The sequence below is a fragment of the Rhipicephalus sanguineus genome, chromosome 4, assembly GCF_013339695.2.
Source record: "Rhipicephalus sanguineus isolate Rsan-2018 chromosome 4, BIME_Rsan_1.4, whole genome shotgun sequence".
Taxonomy (NCBI): Eukaryota; Metazoa; Arthropoda; class Arachnida; order Ixodida; family Ixodidae; genus Rhipicephalus; species Rhipicephalus sanguineus.
In genome coordinates this window covers 24343226-24355332 of record NC_051179.1, presented here as the reverse complement: position 1 = coordinate 24355332, position 12107 = coordinate 24343226, and the positions used below count along the sequence as shown (strand labels likewise).

General features: G+C 43.4%; 2 protein-coding genes across 42 annotated transcripts in view; one reads left to right on the top strand and one right to left on the bottom strand.

Annotated features, from left to right (window-relative positions):
- The window catches only part of LOC119389619 (uncharacterized), a 106743-nt gene that overhangs the window by 37206 nt on the left and 57430 nt on the right, over positions 1–12107 (top strand). For 5 of the 40 annotated variants that reach the window (XR_007415712.1, XR_007415702.1, XR_007415699.1 and 2 more), the window contains exons 8-9: positions 6370–6473; positions 7777–7856. The exons of 19 other annotated variants lie outside the window; for them this stretch is intronic. Coding sequence is in view for 6 of the 21 variants with exons in the window: in XM_049414504.1 (XP_049270461.1) it covers positions 7777–7856; positions 9803–9820 (98 nt within the window). In the remaining 15 variants the exon portion in view is untranslated. Of the gene's footprint in view, positions 1–6369; positions 6474–7776; positions 7857–9802; positions 9821–12107 lie in introns of those variants that run through there. 16 more of the 40 variants (XR_007415711.1, XR_007415705.1, XR_007415721.1 and 13 more) reach the window with 7 other exon arrangements.
- The window catches only part of LOC119389624 (contactin-1a), a 250246-nt gene that overhangs the window by 182831 nt on the left and 55308 nt on the right, over positions 1–12107 (bottom strand). The window lies entirely within an intron of this gene.

Sequence of the window (12107 nt, the reverse complement as noted above, 5' to 3'; positions counted from 1 at the left end):
CCTATAAAGCTGATGTCACCATATGCATTAAGAACTGCAAAAGTACGCAATACACGTTATCAAGGTCGAGGGATAGTAGCTTGGTGACATATCTCGTGCAGTACAACCACCCTACTAATTCCCATAGGGGCAGTTCTCCCGCTACCTATAGTATTGGCATGGTCAGCATGCTTGAACGAATGGTGATGTTTTGAATTAAAATTGAAATTGAAATTTTTATTTCGCGACAAGAACACGTTACGAGGAGGGCAGGTAAAAGCTGTGAGAACAGCTTTAGTAGCCCTGACCCTCTAGTACACAGGGTAGCACAGACGATGTGGGGCTAAGTACAACCAAATTAAAAGAAAAGTATGTTTCACAATGTGCTTTAATAAAAACAAAAATAAAAAAGATTACAGTGCAGGCATAAAAAAAGGTAGTCGCCTCATCACATTATACAAGCACTAATCGCACTTGTTTTGGTGATATGCTAGATATGTCAATGTTATGTTCCTTTGTTATGCGGTTTAGAAGTGTAGGCAGTTGAAACTTTAACATTTGATTTCCGTAATTTGTTCTACATTTCGATATGTACCACACTTCAGGTTGACGTACATTATAAGCAGGGAAATTTTTCTCTAACCTTGCTATTCTTGCAATTGTATCATTATTTTCCAATAAACCGAACCTATATAGACGACTTAGTGTGTAATCAGGTATTGATGCAACCTGAATGATGCAGTATCTTTTAAATAATTCTGCTGTGTAGCAGTGATATGGTACTTTACGGGGTAGACGCAAAGCTTTCTTTTGCAAAGCTTTCTTTTGCTAATGTTTACAGTTGTCGTTGTGGACCATACAAGAAAGGCATAATTTAATAAAGAAGAAAACAATGAGTTATATATGAGCATGTTGACAGAAACCGGAAAGAAGTAGCAATGGCGGCGCATAACGCCGATTATCCGAGATAATTTAGTAATAATATGGTTCACGTGATCATCCCATGTCATGTTTTGCGAAAAATACATGCCTAATCATTTAAAACTTTTTGACAACTTCGATTTTTGAGTTATTTAACGAAATGATGGGAAACTGAACTTGTGTGTGGCGGGGGTGAAATAAAACAGCTTTTGTTTTATTTATGTTTACTTTCAGGGGGTTTACTTGGACCCATGAATTAATTTCAAACAGTGCATTATTCGCTCGACTACCTAAATCGCTGCTACATCTGCTTGAAGAAACAAACCCGTATCATCAGCGTATATAATGTAATGGGCTGATTCATCAATACGGACTACCTCATTAATATAAAGTATAAGGAAAAATGGTCCCAGGATGCTTCCTTGTGTGACGCCTGTTTTAATGGATTTTGTGGCGGAATGTTTGCCTTCAATTATGAGGAATTGAGTGCGGTGTTGCAAGTAAGACGTGATTAATTTGTGCGCAATGCCTCTTATACCGTAATGATCCAACTTTTGTAGGAGAATTTTATGAATAATGAGGTCGAAGGCCTTTGAGAAGTCCAGAAAAAGACCGAGTACCATATTTCGGGATTAAAAATTTTCTAGAGTGTATTCCTTTTGTGATGTATTCCTTTAATATTGTTTAAGCTTAAATGTGTTAAGTTAAAGCTGAAATGACGACATTGAGTATTTTTATGCTGACAAAAGTAGTGTTCAAGAAGACTAAGCAGTTGTGCCACGCCTCTGGAGCGGTCGTGAATATGGAGAAAACTAAGATTTGGTTACTGGGGAACAAAACCCTCTAGATCTACTGGTATTAGTTGGAACAGTGCACCGCTCAGGCACCTTGTCCCTTTGCATCAAATAGGGAATAAGGACAGAATTGTAGTAGGCGCGTTGCTTGTAAATGTACCGTGCTTGTAATCAGCCAAGCCATTTTAAAAATACCGCTTTATTGTTAAATTCGAGGCTGTGACTTAATAATGTTTGAAGTTTGAAAAACAGCGTGTAGGACGAAAACGTGCTTTATTTTCGGAAAAAGACGTAATTCCATTCCCATTCCATTCCTCCAAGCGTTGTCCCCATTCCGTTCCGGGGTCGCGGAAATGTAGAATGATTCCGGAATCATTGCAATTCCGGAGCGGCAACTCCACAACACTGAAAGGCGGCAAAATGTGGGCTCCACCTGATGCCGGCAGTGTAGGACCTGTTATGATGATATACTGCCGCCTCCAAAGCGCTCTTCCAGCCTCCCTTGAATCCCGGGTATAACTTGGGGTACATTTTCAGGTCTCTTATCAAGCGTTCGGCGAGAGTGTTAGCTTCAGGATGATAAGGTGCTGGATATCGAAGCGTAATATTTCTTTCACTGGCCCAATTGCGCAACTTTTCACTTCTAAACGCTGGTCCATTGTCCGCAACAACGATCTTGGTGTTCTTGAAGATTTCTCTCTCTAAAAGTGCTATGACGCAGTTGGCGTCTTCTCTTCCCGCTTTGGCGGCCACAAAGCGCGTGCACTCATCCACGGCGACCAGAAAAGCTTGAGTTCGTTTGACGCCTTCACTTTTCTTCTTAACTTCAGCGAAATCAAGGTGAACAACTTCGAATGGTATAGCTGAGTATTCTGGCATGACCATTCTGTTTCCACGCGGTTTGTATTTTGATTTCACCATCTGACACTCATGACACATCTTGACATAACTGGCATCATCTGCTTTCATGTTGTTCCATGTAAATCTCTGGGTGAGCTTGTGGTAGGTCTTTGAGAATCCATTGCGCCCTTCTGAATGTGGACTGCTGTGATATAACTTCAGGACTTCTGGCACTTTTGTTTCTGGGATGCAAATCTTCCCATTTCACAATTCCATTTTTTGGGTACCCTCCCATAGCTTCATCAAGTTAATGCTTGTTTAGGAATTTCTTGCGGCACGTGGAGACGTGATAGTGCGTCAGCATATTGGTGCTTCTGGCCTGGTCTATGCATTATATCGAAACTAAATTGCTGAATTTCACTCACCCATCGAGCTATTCTGCCTTTTGGCTGTGTAAGTTGCAATAGGTACGTCAACGCCTGGTTATCAGTGAACAGGTTGAAATGTTTACCTTCCAGGTAACTTCTCAAGTACCTGAGCGACATTACGATGGCTAAAGCTTCCTTTTCCGTCGTTGTGTAGTTTTCCTGCGTTTTCGTGAACGTACAGGAATAGTAGCCGATGACCTTAAGCTCTCTCTCAGGTTGCTCATTTTCGTCCCGTTGATAAAAAATGGCGCCTGCAGCATAGTGAGATGTGTCGGTGTATAGTTCAAACGGTAAATCATAGTCAGGCAGTGTCAATACAGGGTCGGATGAGATGACTTTGACAAGTTCTAGGTAGCTCTTCTCACATTCGTTGGACCAGACAAATGGAATTCCTTTCTGGGTCGGTGCGGTCAGACATTTTGTTTTTCTTACATAGTCTTCTATGAACACGCGGAAGTGACCTGCGAGTCCAAGAAACACTCGTAAAGAATCTATGTCATAGGGCTTTGTCAGCTTCTTGATACGCATCACGCTCTCCTCTTTTGTACCCTTGGTTCCGCCGTCGAAAGTACTTCCCAGAAAGACTACTTTCCTGCAAAAGAACTCACTCTTCTTTATGTTGATTTTTAGTCTAGCAGCGCTAAGTGCCTCAAGGACTTTCTCTAGGTGCTCTCCGTGATCTTCTCGTGTTCTTGAGCATACGATGAGATCATCCACATACACATTACAAAATATACCGATGAAGTTCTCGAGTACTCCATTCATCATCTCCTGAAACCATGCTCCAGAGTCTTTCCATCCGAATGGTAGTCTGTTGTACTCATAGATATCGAAAGGGATGACAAATGCGGTAAACTTTTTCGTATCTTCTTTTAGTGGCACCTGCCAGTATTCTTTACACAAGTCAATGCGGGAAAACCATTGACATCACCCAGTCTCGTCAATGATTTCATCAATTCTTGGCATTGGGTAGGGGAAAAGATCAGCTTGTTTATTTATTAGTCTGTAATGCTTACATAGACGAAATGACCCATCTTCTTTCGGGACAATTGTAATGGGCGAAGCAAAGGATGAAGTTGAAGGTCTGATGATTCCCGCTTCCAGCATCCCTTGGAGTTGCTGCTTCAACCAGACTTTCTTGTCGTGACTGAGGCTATATGGCTTTCTCTTGACGATAGTGCTGTCGCGTAATAAGAAGGGTACCTCAATGACTGTTGTGGCTTCTGGGTAAGAACCAATGCACAGAAGCTCCGGAAACATCAACGGTACATCTTTTTTTGGAAGATGGCTTACAATCAGCCCTATGAGTGACATGAAGTTTACCGCACTCCGTTCCAATCGTCGCCACATCGTTCCAGAGGATATTAACCTTCATCCGTGTCATATTAGGCCTTGGTAAGATAAAGTCAAAGTTGACTCTGGGAACTACCATAGCTTCCCAAAGTCAATTTCTCGCCTTCATACTCCTAGGTAAACTTCTGTCCATCTATAATATTCTCTGCAAGCGCTGTTGTAGCCGCACACACGAATAGATTTTCCATGCACAATGTTGCTAGCCTTGACTAAGCTCTCGTTGATTAAACCGACAGAAGTGCCAGTGTCAATCAAAACTGACAGAATTCGGCCATTGACTAACATCGGGACACTCAGTATTCCAGTCTTTGTGAGAAGTAGTTTCCTCAACAGTGCATGTTTCTCGACTGAAGTCTTGACACTGTTCAAATAATCCCATACTGGGGGGGGGGGGATGCTGGGACACATTGAGTGACATAATCAGCTGCCTCCCATGACGATGTCTTCTTGCCACGGTAATCACCTATGCTGATATTTGTCACCTTATCAGGTGTGCTATAATCTGGGGCTGTTGTATATGTATTTCAATGCCAAGAGTAGCTCGTCCTTAGAGGCGATGGACCTTGCTTGCATCTGCCTTTGGTAATACCTTGTCATACCATGCATGACAAGAGCAACGACTGACGAGTCCGCCAATGTTTGTAACCGCCACTTATCTTTAAACGTACTCCCTGATATTAGTGCATCTCCGTCTGTAGATAAGGGCACTATTCCAAAGCTCTACAGGATTCATCTCGAAAGCACTTGCAAAGCTTTTCCTCCATGCTGCCCAAGAAGTGCTTGCATGAAATAATATTTGCAAGTCAAACCACTTCCGTGCGTTTCCCACAGAGAAAATGCCTCATATTAAATATGTGGTCTTCATCGCTTGTCCACTGGTTTCTAGTACATGCATATTCGTAAAAATCCAGCCATACAGTGGCGCTTGACGAATCGCCGTCAAACACCTCAGGTCTCGCATAAACGTCCCTCTTGTCTCTTGTATTTGCAGCTTCAACAAGAAGTCCTAAAAGCTGCTCCTGCTGCGTCATATATAGCTTCTGCATTTCGAGTAATGCGTTAGTGGCACCTGAAGTGTCGCAATGAGTGCCGCTTGTTGGTGTTCGTATTTCAAACACCGGCGGAGGCGCCAAATTTTCAAGAGTCATGCTCACAGTCACACTACCTTGAGTGACAAGGCCATCAACCGTAGCTCCGGCGAGATTGGCAAGTGTCTGCAGAAGACTAGGAGTTGTAGTGCCCTCCTGCAACTCGACGTATTGCTGGCCATCTACCTGGAAGCCCACGATGAGAGGTCGCTCCTGATGGCGTGTGAAGTCGAACTTGATCTTCATTTGCAGGTTCTTGACCTCGGCTGCGCCAATGTAAAGTTTCTATGCAGACCATGCGACTGCATCGGTTTGTTGAGACATTTTAACCTCGTCGTCGTCTTCTTCTTCTTGGCTCTCCTCGCTAGCGATGTGGATCGCTGCAAGAATGTAGTTCAGTAATAACATATTAAACAGTTAAAAAGCTGTGTGACTCACCGCACCAGGGCTTAAAGTCGGGGAAGGTTTGGGGGCCCAGCCCCTCCCTTCCGTTCTTTAAGGAGGGGTTGTATGTATGTGTGTATGTATGTATATAGGTCGCCGCCCTCTGAGGGTCACCCCCCCCCCCCTCCAATGAAGGGAGACTTTAAGCCCTGCACCCAACAGAAGTTTCACATGAAGCAGCAGTTTTACTGGCAGCAGGTGATGAAAGAGCGCCATTCCAAAGAGAAGAATGCAGTGCGCCATAGGCATAGACCACAGAAAGTAAACAAGCGTGTTTTTTTTTTAATCTAAGATTTGCTCCTATGGTTATCTTGCTTTCAGAAAATATGAATTTAACGCTTAATGACGTGTCTGTTTTTAAAGCCAGCCTTCACATTGTAGAGCACATAATTTAAAAACAGAAATTGTCTGCTTTCTTTTTCAAGAATAGAATTCTGTTAAAGGAGAATAGCAAATATTTTTTGTATGACCTCAGCATGTTTCCTGCAAACGTATTTAATTTTATGTATATTTTTACTGCAGTTGTGGAAGTGAGTGGCTCCAACGACAGCAGCCGAGTGAGCCTTGGCAGCTTGGCCGAGGAGCCTGCCTTTGACAGGGGCAGGGTCGGGGACGATTTTATTGCAGTGAGTCAGCCATTATATATGGCTTTTCCTAGTCTAAACTTGATATGCAAGTTGCGTTACGTCTAAGTCTTGACTTGCAGATAATGTGTGTTAAAAAAACGAAGCTTCGCTCGGATGTGTGTTTCGAATGTGTGTGTATTGTATGCGATTTAGTTGCAGTTCAGTTGTGGTGCAGTTGTAAGTTCACGAGTCTGTGGTGCGGCGATTAACTGCTTATAAAACAGCTTGGGCTTTTATTGCCTTATATTGTTGACTACAAAATTTAAACTTTTATTTCATGAGGTGCTGATTGATCAAGTCTCCAAAGCATGGATCTGTTTGACGTAAGCTAGTCACAATGGCCGTTGGAGCCTGCTTACATTGGGGAACATGACAATACTCTTTACCAGTTATCACAAAATGGAGCTGTTAGAGTACCAATATTGTCAAGCTTAAGGGGGGGGACGGTGATCAAATCGCGAAAATAGCCAAAAAAATCAATTTTTGGAAAACACTCGTTTTGGCATCTCTTGTCTCTTATTTACACAGTATCTAAACGATTACGCTGAAAACGCACACTAAGTGCCCGAAAAAAATAATTTTGTAAGTGAGGTCGGTGAAAAAGAAGCCCAAAATCGTTCTAAAACTGCGCAATTCACGGCGTCGTATCTCGTCTTTCCTGCCACCGAGCGTCGCCATCCTGGCGTCATTTTAAACCTCAAAGTTCCGCCTTTCCGTTCCCCTCTTCTTGCTTACGATCACCGCATAGAAAAAGTGCAAAGAACGAAAAAAATCGGAGGGCGTTCTCACGAACCTTGCTATGTACACGGCACTTCTATTGGCGGAGCAGACGACACCATTGAGATACGCTTGTCTATTGGTTGTTGCCATGGTGACGGCCGCTGTATTTACGAGCGGAGTGCTTGCTGCTTGATCACTCCGCGGCCGTAAGCACATGAATGGCCGCTGTTCAAAAGGTCTCGGGTGTACTTCTTACAACCAATGCACCGAGATCTGTATCAGGCGTTAAATGCTCCTAGGTGCTCATTCTACACCAGCTCATGTCCGCACACTTCTATGCAGCAGTAAAGCTAACTGCATCAAATAGCACGTACAATTCAACGCTTTGTTGTTGTGGCTTTGCGAAAAGAAAGCTCTGTGCCCATTCATTCTGTGATATTCCCAAACTTGTAATCGTGTGGACTAGAGCTACAGGCAGTTTGCTCCATGTGACTTGAGCGCCTTGTCAAAAGACACTTCAAGCACAAACATAGATGTTAACAGCCATGAAAAGTTTGCTTACAATTAATTTTGTTGTGTGCAGGCGCAACATTTTCTTGCACGATGTTGACATTCAAAATGATGACCTCTTTATACCAGAAATCTGGAGACCGGACATGGAAGGTGAGTCTTCTGTACATACATATAAACAATACTATAGCTTGTATATTAATTAACTTTGAATGGCTTTCAAGATGCCCCTGTAAGCGAGCGAGAAGCAATAGTGTCACATCGTGTAAACACAAGCCAAACCAAATTATGGCACCCTCTCATGAAGCAAGCACTTGGCGTATAGGCAAGGCATTGCACATAAAACAAATATTTGTACTCACACGGGCTATGACAGACTTAATTTTAACCTGCTTTCTATTGCAGTAGTAGAAAATTTAGGTGGTTACTCTAATTAAGTGGTCAGTACTTCTCCAGGTGGAGCATGTGGTGTATTGTATTAATTACACAACAGCCGAAACTGGAAGATATCCTCTTGCCATGGAATTGCTGAGCACAGCCATTGCAGTTTCTATAGCAGACTGGCCAGAAATGGACCTATCTATAAGGGTACGACTGTGAATGGATGTGCATGCACAGCGACATATTTTGGCACAAGGCAGTTCCTTTGTCACTTCATGCAGAAATAAAGTCGTGCATTATTTTGCAGTTTTTCATAAGGTCAAGCTTTAAGAAAGCCCACATCTGTGGCACACTGGACCACGACCGTGGCTTGTATAATGCAGCTAAGGAGAAAGTTCAGCACAGTTTCATTTACACAATGAAAACAAGGTGGATCAACACAACTACAGAAACACTGTGGTCCTGCATCACCACAGGTATATTCGATTACACTGTTCATGTCATACTTTTGCCAGCTATTCAAGGTGCCACTTTTCAACCATTGAGGGAGGCATCATCAGCACAAAGCACTCAGTGCGCATTGCTACTTTAAATGTGTATTAGGGTGATATGATGAGATAGCCTGAACGAGAAATGATGCAAGGTAACTATTAAGAAGTTGGTAACTTTTAAAGAGAATCATTCCTTTGTCATTTTGAAGTGCATTATAGTTTGCATGGCTGCGGTATGTCTTCCGTCTTTACAGCACTCACTGAAAGGTCTTGTACGTGACTTTTGTAGGCAGATTCACACACATGAATTCACATACATCATGTGGAAAGTGCCTGTAACGTCATGCCCTCTGAACTCATGCATGCACAGGAACACACGTTCTACACATGCTGTGTAGAACATAGAAGGTGCAAAATTCAATTACATCTTCAAGATTTGTACTCTTGAGAGAGGGCAAACAGCAGGTTAGCCCAATGCAACACAAAGAACGATGCGTATCATGCAGACGGAAGATGTTTTTCCTACAAACTGCCCTTACGTGTGTGCACACTTCAAAATATAGCTACAGTCTTTGTCAGGAGGTACTGTGTGATTGAAAATGACTTAAACCTTCCAAAACCAAAGGGTCATGAAAAATGGTAAACACAGGACATTTGCAAAGATGCGTGACATAAGGACAATGGCACAAAAGAAACTGGCAAACTTCAGAAATTTGTGGGCCATGAACTCATTTTGCTGTATTACGTGCACGGTAGGAACATAAGTCACATTGCACATAACAGCCCTCCAGCTAGATTTCTATCACATAGCAAAGTTCTTTAGTTCCAAATTTACCAGACAGTTGCCACGCATAATGTTAACGATTGTGCCAAATACAATTGCTTAGTCAAATACAATAGCAAGTCACAAATACAATAGCGTCACAAGTATGATGCCTCCAGCCATCACCACTTTTTTGATTTATTCATAATCATAAGGAATAAATACGGAAACATGATGCCGATTTCTGCAGTTTATTTTGCAGCATGTGACACAATGCAGATCACAGTCACACATTTTAGTTGGCCTTACTTACACAAGCATGTAAACGAGGAATATCTGAACTGCTTGATTGGAAATCACAGACCATCTTTTTGTGCTTCCTATATTACTCTGCTGGAAAAGTTGTGTTGTTTTGACGAGTTTTATTAAAGTAATGCTAAATTTGAACTATTCTCCTTTTACAGATGACGATTGGCCACAAGGCAAGTATTGTTGGACTTGCTTAAAATGAATATTTCACTATTTCCAACGTTAGTCGCGCAAAAGTACAGCATGAGCCAAATGAGTAACTTAAAATAGTTGTAGAGTTGCTTGACGCTTCTGTGTGTGTCATTTGACCCGTGTAGGAGTGTTACCGGCAAGAGTCGCCTGACTCCCTCAGAAGTGGTAATGTGATCCTTAAGATAAGAGTCCTTTCATTCTTCCCAAGTGTCAAGGTACTTTCCTAGAGCGCACCCGCTCCGACCCACCAAGAGTGTTAACGTGTCTCTTCAAAGAGAGTTGTGTATGTGACAAGTCAGAACCCTCCGAAGAGAGTCACACATACTGGTTTTTTTTTTCTTAGAGTGAAATTGACGGAAAAAAGACAAATTGCTTTAACCCTTTGTGTGTTCATAGTTATTTTTCACATAACAGAAAATATGCCAGCTGAATATCTAAATAACGTGCTTAGAAATAGTATGAAGCAGTTTTCACCAAAACCATTATTTCACCAAAACCCAGGTACGACCATTACTTCACGAGAAAAAAGTGGGATGTACCTGCGCCACTGACCCATGACGTGTCTTTGAAAAAGTGGGACAACACCTGTCCCATTGTCTCATGAGGGTACTAAGCTGCAATACTTTTGCCAAATTTCTCGCACAAAAGGCCCGAAGCAAGTGATACAGGGGGGCACTTAAAAGCTGTGCAAAAAAAAATTTGTGGTGGACCTTTTTGCAGATGTGGTACACAGTCTGCAACTGCACCTGTTGTGCTGTGCCCTGTGGCTCTATCTAACCTCTTTGCATACACCAACCATTTTGGCTCCTTTCTGTCTCTTCGGTTGGTGTAGATAAGGACGCACACCTCAGTTATGCCTGTATTTCCACCCATATTTAAGGTCTCTTCGATTTGGCTTGCACTGCCTGCACTAGTTCTGGAAAGTGCCGTGGCGGTGCGAAGCGGTGCTGTGAGCGCGCAGCACCGGTTCAGCAAGTGCCGGTGCAGCCGCGACACTACTGACACTACAACGCGGCGGCTGCCACCAAAACAAAGATGCAGATGCAGGCTGTGTTGGCTGAACAGCCGACGCGACGTGTATCGCTGGTGTTGTTTACCAAAAACACTGCCGCGGCGGCACTCTTCATAGCTGCCGTATGGAACTGTTTGACTCTGCAGCGACGACGATTCCGACAACGGCGACCCTCACGACGACTCCGAGGATAATTTTGACGGTGTATGTGTTTTGGTCGCCTGCACGTTGGTACGTGAAGATGTAACTCTTGTTCCCGGGTACGAGAACGTCGTCGGCAAGTTCCATCAGTGTGATTTCAAGAGACTGTTCAGGCTATCTAGAGAGACGTTTGACTGGTTCAATGGAAAATTTCGCTGGTTTCGACCTTCTATGAAGGTGCGTGCGAGGCCATGCAACAAGAAAAAACAAAAATATCTGGGGTCCTTTGACCGACGCTAAGACGGCTTAACGCGAAAGTTCAGTTCAGTTATCCAGGAAAGTGTACGCTCGCAAATTTGTGCTCAAATAATTTTACTGACGTCGCCACTTTTTTGCACGCTAGAGTAGAGAACAAATGTGCAATTCTTGTAGACCATTAAGACACATGTATACGCACGCTCGCATGATGAATACATTTTTAAACTCAAAAGTTTTTCTAGAAGACTTCCTATAGCCTCAGCTTCACGATTTCGCAAAGGCGAACTGAGAGCGCAGCTCGCAAGTCGCGCCACGTCTTTATTACTTTTTTTTTTGTGTGTACCGTTCGTATTGCCGTCAAGTACGGTGGATTTTTCTGCTCACGAGAGATGTAAAAAGATCCGCCTTAATAGCTGCCGAAAAGACGTGGCTAAGATTGCCCGTCGGAGTCAGCAGTTTAACATGCTTTTGCACGCCCTGAACAACAACACGCAGCGTCGTCTGCTCTAAGCTTGGGAGGAGGACGGGGCGCACGCCATGCTGCACTTCTTTGCACCTCCTCTTGAGCGAGTGCAGGCCGGCAGAGAACTCCTGCAGAACTACGCTTGCACCTTGACAAAACGAGGAAACCGGTGCAGCGGGCGCGCGCGGCACTAGCAAAACGAGGAGGACGGTGCTGCAGCCGTTGAACTGGTGCCGCTGGTGCAGCCAAATCGAAGAGACCTATAAAATTGTGGCTGTGTATCAAGGCAAGCCACATCAATGTGGTGTCACCAAATGCATTGAATCCTGTAAGTGCATTTACGACTGCTGCGTCAGGTTCATTAGCTCTATTCAGATCTGCGGTATTGGCTTTT